The sequence below is a fragment of the Oreochromis aureus genome, linkage group 15 (genome assembly GCF_013358895.1).
Source record: "Oreochromis aureus strain Israel breed Guangdong linkage group 15, ZZ_aureus, whole genome shotgun sequence".
In the NCBI taxonomy this organism is placed as follows: Eukaryota; Metazoa; Chordata; class Actinopteri; order Cichliformes; family Cichlidae; genus Oreochromis; species Oreochromis aureus.
Window position 1 is genome coordinate 666,950 of NC_052956.1, and position 14,510 is coordinate 681,459.

The 14,510-nt window shown below is 44.5% G+C and overlaps 1 protein-coding gene across 2 annotated transcripts; it reads left to right on the forward strand.

The window, feature by feature from the left end:
* Nucleotides 1-1,006: 1,006 nt before the first annotated feature.
* ankef1a (ankyrin repeat and EF-hand domain containing 1a) lies at nucleotides 1,007-13,658 on the forward strand. Of its 2 annotated transcripts, none has more exons than XM_039598552.1 (11): nucleotides 1,007-1,285; nucleotides 1,582-1,788; nucleotides 2,252-2,413; nucleotides 4,404-4,603; nucleotides 4,691-4,840; nucleotides 5,040-5,163; nucleotides 7,102-7,918; nucleotides 8,186-8,412; nucleotides 8,710-8,858; nucleotides 12,037-12,192; nucleotides 12,369-13,658. In XM_039598552.1, the coding sequence occupies exons 2-11, from the start codon at nucleotides 1,599-1,601 to the stop codon at nucleotides 12,522-12,524; spliced, it is 2,331 nt and encodes a 776-aa protein (XP_039454486.1). In that variant the 5' UTR covers nucleotides 1,007-1,285; nucleotides 1,582-1,598; the 3' UTR covers nucleotides 12,525-13,658. The 2 variants fall into 2 exon arrangements, with proteins under 2 accessions (XP_039454486.1, XP_031590026.1); XM_031734166.2 differs by lacking the exon at nucleotides 1,007-1,285 and adding an exon at nucleotides 1,303-1,453.
* The last annotated feature ends 852 nt before the right edge of the window (nucleotides 13,659-14,510 follow it).

Below are 14,510 nucleotides of genomic sequence, written 5' to 3' on the forward strand. Positions count from 1 at the left end.
CATGATGCTGCCACCACCGTGCTTCACTGTGGGGATGGTAGTGGCCAGGTGGTGAGCAGTGGCTGGTTTCCTCCAGACATGATGGACATGATTCAGGCCAAAGAGGTCAGTTTTTGTTTCATCAGATCAGAGAACCTCAGGCGTGCAGTCATTTGCCTCTTACTGAGGAGTGGCTTTCTGGCCACACAGGCCTGATTGGTGGAGAAACTTCTGGTGGTGCAGAAATGGTTGTCCTTCTGGAAGGTTCTCCTCTCTCCACAGAGCAACGCTGGAGTTCTGTCAGGTTCTTGGGAACCTCTGACTAAGGCCCTTCTACCCTGATTGCTCGGATTGGCTTGATAGCCAGCTTCCCCAGATCTGTGCCTCCATACAGTCCTGTTTCGGAGGTTTGGGATTGTCCAGTTCCTTGGACTTCATGGCTTGGTTTGTGCTCTGACATGCACTGTCAACTTTGGGACCTCACATGTACAGGTGTGTGCTTTCCAAATCATTTCCAGTCAGCTGAATTTACACACAGGTGGACTCCAATACAATTCAGAAAACGTCTGACAGATGATCAGTGGAGACAGGATGAACATGATGCCAACCTTGAGTGTCATGGCAAAGGCTGTGAATACTCATGTACATGATCTTTTATTTTTAATACGTTTGCAAGAATTTCAAGCAAACGATTTTCACTTTGTCATTAACGGGATATTTTGTGCAGAATTTTGACAATTTTGAAAAAAGAAAATAATCCATTTTGGGAAAAATGTGTAACAAGTGAAGTGTGAAAACAGATTCACTGTAATACATGATAAATAATTCAATTAAGGGGCATTCCTTAATCGACATACATCAAATCATTCCAAAATATTGGCAACTATTATAACTACCATAGGGAGCTTTTAAAAACTCGTTAAGTTAATACAGATAAAGTCTTTAAATTGCGAGCTAAATAAATGGTGGTGACGCTTTCTTTTACAACAGTTTCAGTATTGCCGAGCTTATCGTGAGACCTTGAAAGCAGCATCAGACGCTGCCGAAGGCACGAGGTCCTGCCTGGGGTTTTCGCGCGTTCCGTTGCCATGGAGCCGACTTTGTTTCCGCTCAGAAAAGTGAAAGGCGGCGTTTTAAGGAGACGTTACAGCCTGGGAGGAAAAGCAGGTACAGACGGGACCGTCGTCGCTCACCAACCGTCCTGGGTTTGTGGACCACAAAGAGCAGCAAGTGTTCGCGCTTTCTGGAAACCCGCGTGTCAAACAAGGAGAGCCCGTGTAACGAGCGTGTGCGTGTCTGCGTGCAGGTGCGTGATGTGATGAGCTGACAGAGCCTCTCACTTTAGGGTTTACGCGTCTGTACTGACAGATCTTTAACAACACTTGTGACTTTTTTATTCATTTACTGTGGTGATGTTTGTCTTAAAACAGAAAAAGCTCTGGGCCACTTTGTGTGAAAGTCGCCATTCACATGGGTAACATGAACAAACTGTACTGCAGTTTTTCAGAGGAAAAAGAAAGCAGCTAAAAATTGTAATTCAATTAAAAAATGTTCAGAACCAAATATTTGCGTGCATATTATAACGCTCCTATTTCATACCAGCATTCAGTGAGTCCACAATGAGCAGCAGAGTGGCAGAGGGCCGCCTGCAGACCCTGCAGATCTACCGCCTGCTTCAGCTAGTCCATGAAGTGGATAAGGCACAGATAGAGAAGATGGTGCAGTTCGGGGTGGAAGACCTCATCAATCTCACAGAGCCGAAGGACGGTGTGGGGGTGCTCCATGTGGCAGTTTCAGCCAACAGTCTAGGTAATCTATGCCTGTGGGCTGACTGTGGCAGACTTGTTCCTTTGCAAAAATCAGACACATTTGTTTGGAAGAGTGCTATGTTTGTACAACTCAAATACTGTGGGTATTTACAGTACAGGTTATTTCATTTGGTCTTTGCGTCTTTCAAAACCCCTTGTTTGCATGCCGCATTTCTTGCCAAAGAAAATATGTCCACAGAGATTTGTGGCAGCATGTAGAGTTCTCGAAAACGGCAGCGCAATGGAAAAAGGAATGGATGCTATTAAGTTTGTTAAACATCTTAATCACTGCCTGCAGTAACACTGGGGAAAGATGAGTGTGCATACGACTCGGGGTATAAACATGTATTTCCGATTACTTTTAAACATAATCTGCATCAAGCTCAGCTGGTCTGAGAATTTACCACAACCCCAAATATGATCTGTCTCCTGATTGTTTCTGCTCTCTCTTTTTCTCCTCACAGAGCTCGTCACCTTCCTCCTCTCCAAGGGAGCAGATCCTAACGTGCAGGACAAAAGGGGCCGCACTCCGATTATGTTAGCTGCTGAGCTGGGCAACGATCCCATTGTGTCTCTTTTGGCCCACAGCGAAGCCAACCTGAGGCTCCTGGATGTAGAGGGCAAAAGTGAGTTCGAAACTAAAGGCATTGCTACTTATAATCTCTGTGTAGGTTTAGCAACACTGTACTGACTGAACAGTTACGGGATTTCAATCACACTAAAGCTGTGTGCCGGGAGCTTCGTGGCATCAGTTTCAGTGGCCGATGGTGCAGGTGTAGGCGGCCCACTTTTGTTCATGTAGTGTGTATATGGTGGTAAACAGCAGGGTTTTCCTCAGCTGTTTAGTTCAGAATTGCAGCTGTCACACTGTCACAAAGCAAGAGGCCGGACTTACCCTACAAAGGTTGTCTCAGTGTGTTTGTGACCACAAAAATGAGTTGAATTCAAATAAGGTTTCAAAAAAAGAACCCAGAGGCATTTCAAGGGCTCAGCCCAATGGTGATGCTCACTTTCAGTGGGACATTGATGCTTATCTTTGTCTCCCTTAGCTTTATCCACACAGTGGGTGATTTTCAATGACATGGCAACCCGAGAGAAATTCAGTCACATCTGGCTACGTAAAGTGACTATGGGTGAAAAAAGCTATGGCAATGAGAAAGAAGTAGGCACCTCTCAAAATGAATCTTTCTCAACTTCAGCTGGCAATGAGAGCAGAGGATACTGGTGGCTGACAGCTAACAGGGTAGTAAATGCATTAGAAGCTACTTAGGTGACGGGAGTCTGTCCAGTAACAGCCAGCTTTAAAGTAAAGTTTGGGAAGCGAATCGCTTCCTGTGTGGATGCAGGTTTAGCCCAGGATCATTTTAAACAAAGAGACTCTAAAGCTGCAGCTTTTTGCTTTCTGGTTAAATAAAATTTTGAAACAAAAATGTTTTGTAGCATTTAACAGCTGCAGAATGATCAAGGCTGATATGATCACAGGAACACGCGAGAGTTGAATTTCAGAGCTTTTTTGTTTGCGATATGTCATTAAAAGTTCCTGCACAAATGAAGCTCATACACTGTGTGCATCTGTATGCAGATGGTTTGCTTTAAATGTGTGTATTCTCATTTGAGTCTCAGTTTCCCAAATGGAGGCGTTTCCATCTCAAGTTAGGTTAGGTCAGCTGGATCGCTTGCATCGTCTTTCCGCTCATGAAAATGCAGTTTGTCTCTTTAGATATTGATGAGGAGGTGGTATCCCAGACAACTCCAATCAGAGCGCACAAAGGTCTTCTGAAGGAGCTCGTTGAAGTAATCGTGATAATGACCCCATTACAGTGTGTCTGTGGTAGCAGTTACTCTAACTGGCTCTCCTTTGAGAGGTAGATCAAGGCTGAATGATTGAATACTTCCCTCGTGTGCATAATTTACATACTGTATGATGTATGTATGCATGTGTGAAGAGCCTTATGAGGGTCATGCCACATGGACACGTCTAATTACAGATCAAGTCCTAATGATCGACTGCTGTGAAACACGCTGAGCAACTTGATATGACCCAGCTCTCCCTGGGGTTTTGTTCAGCCTGCGCTCAGTACTCACAGCAGGCTGAGCTTCAGTAGTCACACACACCTGTTTGTGTTATCCATCGTGTCAGAAATATGGAGGCCTGTGGGAATAATCAGAGTGGGGAAAGTAAAACACAGCATCCTGCCTCCCTCCTTTTACAGGCCAGGATGCGAGACTGTCTCCACCAGCAGTTAGCAGCTGTGCTCGGTGCTAGAAGCGTGGAAGCTATCTGTCAGAGCAAAGTTCCCTGAAAAGGGAAATGCGTCCATCACTTTTACTTTGAAAGCCCTCGGGTCGTTGGGCCTTGCTTTTAATTTTGCAGTAGAGATGAAGATGGCTTGATTTGGCAGGGTTAGCTAGCCAATAGCTGCGAAGGACTGCACACACTGAATTAGACTGAGGGGTCCACATTAATATTTGAAACAGCATGTAGGTGTTGGTCTTAGCTGTCAAGCCATCGCTGCCTCAAAGTAGTCTGATTACACTGATGTACAGATTTATTGTTGACCCTTACTTGCTTCTTCTGTCTCATTCTCAAACTTGTGCACCCGCGCTGTGACTCAGATGTGCTGTTCTACTGCATCTACCCCACCAAACGCCACTGCCGCTGCCTGCAGGTGTTGCTTAAGTGCGGTGCCAATGCCAACAGCGTGTCAGTGCAGGGGACACATATATTTCAGCTGATGTGTGAAAAGGCCCAGGAGTGCACCCCCTTGTGCCTCATTATGCTGAATGCTGGGGCAGACCCCAATGCAGCACACCAGGTAAACTACAGGGACTGCGAGAACTGCGTCTTGAAGACAGTCTGTGGGAACTGAAGCCTTTCCTCTCTTCTCTTCCCCTCTGTTCAGAAAACTGGAGTCACAGCGTTGATGGAGGCAGTCAAAGCAGGTTCCCTGCCGCTTGTTAGAGCTATAATCAGGATGGGGGGAGACCCCAACGCCTCTGACAGAAAGCGGCTCACAGCTGTCCACTATGCTGCCATGGGCGGCTTTTTTGAGGTGTAGTAGCTGCTCATATATAATAGCAAAATAATTTTGAAATGCCAATAACATGCAAAGTTAAACTGTATCTATTAGGACTTATTCTACTTCGCACTGAAAGCTGAATTAAAATGACAGCGACCCACTGTTAGTGTAAGCAGCACTTCAGATTTAGGATCGTCTAACGTGTTCCTCTGGGCTGATTTCATGTGTTCAGGTGCTTCAGGTGCTGTCTGCATACTCAGCAGACATGAGTGCGATGAGCCTTAAGGACTGCACAGCCTTACACTACGCTGCTGCCTCGGGCAATGCAAACTGCTGCAAGTTCCTGGCACAGAGAGGTACTGTACTCTTTAAAGTCTTTTTCTGTGATGAGGCCTGTCACTCCTGCTGATGCTTTAAACGGAGCCCCGACTGTGCAGACATTTAAAGCTTATATCAACATTACGTTCAGTAATTTCAGTCTGATATCGTGACATTTGTAGGCTAACGCTGATCAGTCTTTCAAACGCAGGAGGAAAACACATCAGCTATTACTCAAAATGTACGTCAGGAGAACTTTGGACTTTCACATCTCCAGCTGTTCTTTCCACCCATCAGACTTCTTCCCAATATTACTGTGAGCTGGGATTGCCACATCTGCTCTTTATCGGTCACAGCTCTGTGTGGTTGGTCGTCAGCAGCTGCCTGTCTGTTTGTGCCGCCATGACTCTGTGGAGTCCTTTAGGCCGAGCTTTTCTAACCACTGGTAGGATTTATTGATGTCAGCCACCTCCTAGCCCAAACAGGGGCTCTGTCCTCCTGTGGCACTGCTGTAGCAGCTCATCTTGGGGGTGTGGTGGGGATGGGGGCCATGTATTCATGGTTGCTTCTTGTTTCATCCTGGCTTGTCGCTCTGATCCCCTCCCTCTCTTTTTGTTTTGTCGTTGCTCGTAGAGCCCAAAGGTGCTGGACTGCGTACCCAGGGTACCTCCCAACCTAAGCATCTATGTCCTTATGTGGCCATGATGATGGCCGTACGTCTGTATCGGCTCAGATCTTAATGCTGTCTTCTCAGCACCTGTCTTACCTTCTGTAGGCGTTGCCTCTGTAATTGTTTATGAGGCTGTCACATTATTGTTGATCACAGTATTTCTGAGGTATTGCTACGTAAGTGTTGTATACCCAAACTGTGTAATGATTCATATGCATGGCCTGTTAAAGTGAGAAGAATGCCGATGGTTACTCTGAACATCTTCAATCAAAGTTTAAAAGAGGGGAACGGGAATCTATTTGGAATATGGGAATTTTAGTTCTTTCCAAAAACTGCTCTACAGTACCCTTTTAGTTAGACGATGATTTTCTATGTTACCCTCCATTTCTAGAAGAAAGGTGTTCGTATACATGGGAACGTAAAGGAGCACGCTCCATGGCCAGCTCTAAAATTTGGAGTTACTGTTTTGGTTTTTTTACATTTCTACATTACTGCCAAAATGTTGATATGTCATTCATTTACACGTGTGAGGACACTGGGAAGAGTCGAGCACACTTTTGATTCTGTTCTGGTTTCTTTGTAGTAATGCGATATGAGAGCACGTCTCCTTTGATCACGGCGGAAACATGGGGATTTCCCAGCTGCTATAAATATGGATCAAACTATCGTTTTATGATCAAACGTACTCCCCTGGTAGTCGTTTCAGAGATTAACATAATAACACAGTCCCCCTGCTTTTTTCATGTTCACACGTGTAAGTATTGTCCATAATTACCAGCTTGTGCACAACTGCTGCTCACCACACCTGTCATTGTGTATTGGTTTCAGTGGGAGTGTGCACGTTGTCAGCTTCCTGTGTGATCAGACGTCTTTTTGGACTGTTTGCTGCCCAGCTGGGGACAAATCTGTCCCATCATTCATGTTTCTTAAGATGATTTGGAGACATTTCTGTCCTTCAATGCGCATGTTAAACCCTGTCTTATATTGGAAACAGCCCACGTTCATGCATTTATGACTTCTAAACTGGACTTGTGTAATTCGCTGTTATCAGGATGTCAGACAATAGATTTATCCCATGTTGACGTCTCTTCACTGGTTAGACTGGGTGCTGGGTAAAATCCAGAATTGAATTTAAAATTCTTCTCCTCAGTATTTTTATAACATACTGGAGGATCAGTGTTCTCCCCTCTGTGTTTGCATATCTCTGTTATGATACTTGTAGATCCAGCGAACAGCTGCAACCACAGTCCTGAGTTAGATTAGGCCATTCTACCGTGTGTTTATATAAACTCTGCTCTGTGGTCAGGTTGTAACCCTAAACTAAAGAACCGGGAAGGTTTGCTGCCGCATCAGATTGCCAAAGATTCCGGTCACAACGCAGTAGCCAAGGAGCTCCGGAAGGCGGAGAGGAAGCAGGGAAAAGGCAGCGATCCCAGCGGCGCTGGCCAGATGTCAGATCTCTGGGCACTGACCCTCCACGACTGGTCTCAAGAGTATGAAGCTGAACTGTGGAAAGCCTTTGGCAACAAGTCAGACACAGTTACTGCAGAGAGGTTTGTTTCTGTATTAGAGGAGCTACAAGCTCCAGTTGAACCAGACCAGATCCAAGCAGTCATCTCAGCTCATGGAGGAGACGTCAACATCAGTGACTTCATCAGAGGAGTCAAGTACATCAAGAAACCGTTCCGCCTCTCCTCGTATATGCCTAAGAAGAAAAAGGGAGGAAAGGGGAAAAAAGGAGGCAAGAAGAAGAAGAAGGCTCCGTTTGTTCTCCCCATGCCCATTTGCACCCTCCCACCGGAGCTGAAGCCCCGACGAGCAGACGGAGGCCCACCCAACTTCATGATCAGCTCATACTTTAACTGCTCGGACGTCCTCCGATTCGACCCGGCTCACCCGCCAGTCCATCCGGTGATGAACGACTCAGGATGGTACATACACAAGCCGCCGCCGGTCTACGTCAACGTGAACTCCTGTGTGAGAACCAATGATCTGGAGTCTCTGGACCACGCCTTCAGTAAAGGGGTGCCGGTGGATGTTCAGGATGAGTTTTACAAGACGCCGCTGATGGTCGCGTGCTCCACTGGCAACTATGAGATGGCTCAGTACCTCCTCAGCAAGGGGTGAGAAAGTTCATGTTCTGATTTCAGCGCCATTTGTTTTTTTCTGTGGCTTTACAATAAAAGCCAAAATAATATTTTCAATATTTTTTTTACCCGTTTCTTTAGCTTTGTATTACAAAGCACACACACAGAAGCAAACTGAGACATCGTCTTTGGATGATGAGCTTTTTTCTTGCTGCTGTTTGAGTGATGGCTGCTGATCCAAGCCAAAGAATGGGCCTAAATACAAATATATGCCTTAAACTCCGACATCACTGTTTGTGACAGGGCTGATGTGAATGTGTGTGACCAGTTCTTCTGGACCCCCCTCCACCATGCAGCGTACGCCGGGCAGCGGGAACTCATTGAACTTCTGGTGAATACTGGAGCTAACCTCGATGCCCCGGCCCTGGGTGGAGCCACGCCCCTCATGAGGGCCATTGAAACGTCTCGAGTCTCCTGTGTGGATTTCCTCATCGAGGCGGGTGCCAATGTGCTTGCAGAGAACAAGAGAGGTGTGACGTAGTTCAAAGTCTTTGTAACTTTTTCTTATAATGCCAAAATGGAAACACAGGATTTTGTATAGTTACTCTTTAACTTCTCTTTTTTATTGAACTCTGCATCAACATTTATTCTAGAGGTCTCCTTTGTAGTGATGTATAATGTACCAACATTTATATACTGTCCTTCTAGGCTCATTGACTACAACCCTGCATCGTAGCACTTTCACATCTATGGCCAATTTAGAATCACCATGTCTCGTTTAATTGCTGCTGCTGTTATTTGACTGACTGGATTTTATTTCTGTACAGAGCAAAACTGCCTTGATGTTTCCAGAGATTTTGCAAACCCTGTAATAATCGACTTGGTCAAACAAAAGATGGATTCTCTGCCTAAACCAAAGGACAAAGCAAAAGGAAAGGAGGCTGAAGCTAAAAAGCCTAAAGCGACTAAAGCCAAGGTACACGAAAAATCTACGACTTAAAGGAGACCTTTGAAAACACATTAAAATCGTTTGCCTTCAGACTTTCCCTCTTATCTTTGTTTTGTCTATACTGTATCTAATGTTCACTCTGTACTATAAGAATATAGCAAGTCATGGCCAGGTTCTTATATAGTGCTGTTCTACTCTGAGCATTCACACCGTTTTCATTCATCCAGACATTCATGCAAGCGCGTTTTCCTGTGCTTCAGTGCTTTTTCACACTCCCACGCTGATGTATGCACCAGGGGCAGCTCTGGGATCAGTGTCTGGGCCACACATACAATCCGCTCTGTCTCCTGATCCCCATCATGACCTCTAAATCATGTAAAACGACACACACTGGTTTTGCTCTCTTCTCCCTCGTAGCATCAGGGAAACCCGAGCCTGTAAAGGGACCTGATTACTTAAAGCTGGGCACTCGTACGCAAATGACACCACATGTGTTTGGTTACAGCTACACCGTGCTGGTGTTTAAATTTGTATTCCCTGTAAGCAGGTCACAATCAGTTCAGATGTATTGACGTCATTAAGACCGTGGAAGCAGCAGGTGTTTGTGAGGCGTTCATGAATAATCAGGAGTATTTATAATTCAGTCGCAGTTCTGGGGACAATGAAAATATCTGTCACACAGAGAGCCGACGAATCACAGAGCGTTTTCCTCTGAGCTCGGTCGGAGGCGGTATGAACTGCCAGGCGTTTCACTGTTTTCTACAATAAAGGGCAACAATCCTTATCAGGCCTACTGTAATTCACAAACTCTCAATCACTGGGACGTATAAACTAATCAGTCATTGTAAATAATGCATGCACCTTCAGCACTGTGTGACTGATTCACAAGAAGCCCTATGGTCATCCTACCCTCTAACCACAGCCGTGGGAACATGTGGGGCTTCTGTGGGAATTACACCACTCTCTGTACCCGACTGCATGTTGTTCTTGTTTACTATAACAGCCTGTTTGTCTTTAAAAATGAGTTAAATGTGAACAAAAAAATTAATATTTGTCAATGAAAGAATAATAACACTAAGAAATATAGGATACACACACACACACACACACACAGAGCAGCTAGGGGATGGGAAAGCCAGCAGAGCCAATGATTATGTGATAACAAGCTTACACAAACAGTACAGAGCTCTGCAGCGTCTGTGGTGAACGCCAGAATATCCTGATAAGAACATCAACACCCGTGTGATTGGTGATTAAGTTAATAATGGGCCTTTGTGCAGAAGGATTGGTGTAGCAGCACATTCTTCCCATGACCGTGCCTCACATGTAGACAGGGTTTTACAAAAACAGCGTTCTGGCAGCCGTCGATATCAAGCTTAGCCACAGTCCTGGCCAATCAGCTGATAGCCTTTTTTGACATGCAGTTGGCAAAGCTCAGGTTTCACGTCCTGCAGCCTGCAGACAGTTTCTCCTGTCCTGTGTATGCTTTGACAGTGCCAATGGTAAACATTCATTATTGCGATGACACACTGACAGAGCGACCGGTGGAAGCAGATAGGCTGAGCATCTGACGATGATGGCCGACAAAAAGAAACACTCGAATCGATGCAAATTGCTTAAACCAGGCCTAGATGATCTACATCTGCAGATTCACAGGACCTTCAGTTCAGTCTAACTTGGTACCATCCAGAGGCAGGATCACATCAGCAGCAGGTCAGCAACAATGCAAACATCTGGCAGGAAGTCATATCTAGTGAAGTTCACAGTTCCGTGAATAATTATTTGCCCCTTTCCTGATTTCTTATTTGTCACACTAACATGTTTTCAGATCATCAAACAAATGTTAATATTAGACAACGATAACCTGAGTAAATACAAGTATTCATTTATTAGGGAACAAAATGATCCAGCCCTACATGGAGCTGTGTGGAAAAGTCATTGCCTCCTAAAGCTACTAAGTGTCAACCATGACAACAACAACTGCAGTCAGTGATAACTAGCAGTGGGTCCTTCGCTGTGGGTCCTTCGCTGTGGGTCCTTCACTGTGGAGCAACGTTTGGCCCAGTCTTCTTTGTAGAATTGTTTTAATTCAGCCACATTGGAGGGTTTTTGACCATGAATGGCCATCTTCATCTGAAGTCCAACTTCACCACGCCAACAAGGTGCACATGCTGGTGTGTGTCAGATCATTGTCCTGCTGCAGAAGCCAAGTGCACTTAAGCTGCAGTGCACGAACTGATGGCCAGATATACTTCTTCAGGATTTTCTGGTAGAGCTGAATTCAGCAGGTTTGACTGTTGTTTGATGTTCTTCATATGAAAAGCCGTGTTAGTTTTATGCCGGCCGTAACAGGACTCCGACGGGACTTTTGCCTCGTCAGTCCACAGAGTATTATCCCAACAGCTTCATCACAATGTTTTTTGGTAAATACAAGCCTTTGTGTTCTCTTTGGTCAGCAGTGGTTTTCTCCTTGAACTCTGTCATTTTTGCCCAGTCTCCTTCTTATTGTTGAATCATGAACTCTGACCTTAACACAGACAAGTAAGGCCTGCAGTTCTTTGTTGTTTGGGCTTCTTTTGTGACCTCCTGGATGAGTCGTTGATGTGTTTTTGAAGTCATTTTGGTACGCCACCCACTTCTGGGAAGGTTCTCTATTAGTGGACAGTGGTTCTCATCGCAGTTCGCTGGAGTCCCAAAGCCTTAGAAGTGCCTTTGTAACCTTTTCAAGACCGATGTCAATGACTTTGTTTCTCATCTGAAACATCTGAGCCATGTAAGTGTGACATGTATGCAAAAAACTAAGAAATCAGGAAGGGGGCAAATACTTTTTTGTAGCACCGCACATTTATATACAAAATACGTTTTGTTACTGATGCTCCTCTTTGGCTCTATTCTTGAGACAGATTCCTTCACCAGGTTTTATCAGTCCAAAGTAAACATTAGCTGTCTGGTGCTTTAACAGAGTACTTCTGTTCCCTTGGTGTAACAGCTAAACCTTTGGATTATTCTTTATCCTGCCTCTCCACCATTACTGAAAACCGTTGAGCTTTAATCCTCAAACATAACCGTTTATTGTTAGTGACCTAATCTTGTGTATTTGGACATCTCTAACTGCCTTTAACCAACCTGAATCTGACACTTTGTATCGAACACAGCGAATATGCAGAGGCTGCAGAAGCTTTGAAAGTCTTGGTATTCACTACAGGTTGCTGCTCCAAAACTCGCTGCGCAAGCAGAGACATCGTCTGCAGCAGCAGAAAAGACTCCACCCCAGAAGGATTCAAATAGTGTCATCCTGCAGAACACCAGCATCACGACCGGGAGAACCAAAATCGTGGACATCACCTTTGTGCCAAAGACGGTGAGCCTCTCTGCTGTTTACAAGAAGACGGCTTAATGTGTCTTCTGCTGGCAGCTAATTGCAGCAGTCTCAACGTGCACAAACCAACCACGCATTAAGCCCACTAGTGCACAAACGTTCCTACAGAAGTGACTGTGTAATTCCACTTCTCACTGTGACTTGTGTTTTTGTGTCAGGTTTGGGGGAAGCCGCCCACCACCAGCCAGCTGATGTCAAAGATAGAGAGAAGGAATAAGCACCCATCCCTCGAGGTGGACTTTGACGAACTTATGGTGCCTTTCAGCCACCAGCTCCAGGCCACAATGCTGGAGCTAACAAACACCGCAGAGTAACAGGCGGCGAGGTTAGACAGAGACTGACATCTTGGAGCGAAACTGGCCGCTTATCATAATTGTGGATATTTCATTCAGTCTTTTCCACATGGCTTTTTTTTCTGCCTTGTTGGACATCGTGCTTTGAATAATGTTTCCTTCCATCGCATCAGGTTGCTGCTGCTTTTATTATGGCTCTGTGCCCGTGACAGACGTGGTCACAGGTTTGATGTTTCCAGGTTGTGCGTCTCTAATCATCGATGTGATAACTCAGGAATGCCTGAAGAACATTTTTTTTCTTTTTTAAGGAGGCACAAGCATCCACTTTGACTCAAGGATGAACTGATTGGACATAATCGATTCGTTTTTATTGTTTCCTTTAGGGAAAATTTGTCTCGGGCACATTTATCACAGCCAGGTGATTAAACACAGACAGCACTGCACAGTAACATATGGCCCTGATGAAATACATTTTAACTCAGGAAGCCGTACCATGCAGCAACATGGTGTATGGATAACATTACATCCACAGGGTCAAAGGTCATCTGCACTGTCAAATCATAATGTTGTTTGACAGCATGACTCAGAAGGATGACCTGTGAGCATCCTGATGTTTGGCTGCAGCCGATCTGCACGTTTTACAAACTGTAGCTTTTTTCAGTGATTTCCATCACTTTTCACTGCTTTTCTGCTGTCATGGCTGCAACTTTGCGTTCCATAAGAATGAACTTTATGGGCCAAATATGTGATCACTTGCAGACTTTTATAGAAAAAAATTGTTTGTGTATTTCATGAAATGACATTTATTTTGCTTTTTCTTATTTTTACTCATATTTATGCTGCTATAATGTCTTAATGTGGTCATCTCCGACACACAGAGTGACGGGCAGTCACGAGAACGATAGGTTGTCAAACCTAAGGCCTGGGGGCCAGAATCAGCCTGGAAAAATCCCCTATTCGGCCCACTGGATGTTTTTGGACTTTTAACTGTATTTTCATAAAACTTACAGCTGTCTTACTGATAAAGACTCCCTCCACAGCTATTCATAAGACCATAATGAAGATAAACAATTAAAAAACAGAAAAGTTCCTGTTTTCTCACTATCGACTACAGAAATATCTTCTTTTTATACAATGTATCCACAGTAAAATGAATAAAATGAGACATTTTCTGTATAAAAATATTCCACTCGATTGGGTAATGGCACTTTTGTCAATGAGCTACTGGAACTTTTTCTGTAATTTATTTCTTACAATTTAAGAGTTGTGCTGGCAGATTTCTTTCATTTAATACAGCAGCATTTTCTATCATGTAGAAAAGCTAAGCAGTATTGTTGCAGTTGCACTTTCTTTTTCTGAGATATCTCAGGCATTGAATGTGCAGCTAAACGAGGTTACAGTTAAAGAAAATGGGTTTAAGAGGAGGAGAAATAGGTGGTTTCAGACAGTGGATAATAATAATAATAATAATAATACATTTTATTTAGAAACACCTTTCAAAACACTCGAGGACACTTTACAGAACAAATAAGATGAGCATAAAAACAGGAAATGAACACAATAATAAAACAAAGTTTAAGAGCATGGAGTAGTTATACAGAGTAGGCTCTGGTTCTTGAACAGGTGGGTTTTGAGGGTGGACTTAAAACGGGGGAAAGAACTGATGTTTCTGAGGTCAGGGGGTATTCCACAGCCGAGGGGCAAAGCGGCTAAAAGCCCCGCCCCCCATGGTAATAAGAAGAGGGGAAGGAACAGAAAGAAGAAGAGAAGAGGAGGATCTGAGGCACCGGGATGGGATGGAGATCTGTACCAAGTCAGAGAGATGTGGTGGGCGGAGAGAATGAATAGCCTTAAATGTGTAGAGGAGTATTTTAAAATTAATGCGGAGTTGAACCGGGAGCCAGTGAAGCTGCTTCAGGATAGGGGTGATGTGGTCCTTCTTGAACTCCAGTCCTGTGCAGTTCCATCTTTGTACCAGCACATGGCGCTGTTTGGCAAGTTTTCCAA

Bases quoted from the DNA above. Each gene is read 5' to 3' on its own strand.
- ankef1a (XM_031734166.2), top strand. The intron at 2,414-4,403 runs GTGAGTTCGAAA...GCTGTGACTCAG, and splicing joins CCTGGATGTAGAGGGCAAAA to ATGTGCTGTTCTACTGCATC. The intron at 4,604-4,690 runs GTAAACTACAGG...CCCTCTGTTCAG, and splicing joins ACCCCAATGCAGCACACCAG to AAAACTGGAGTCACAGCGTT.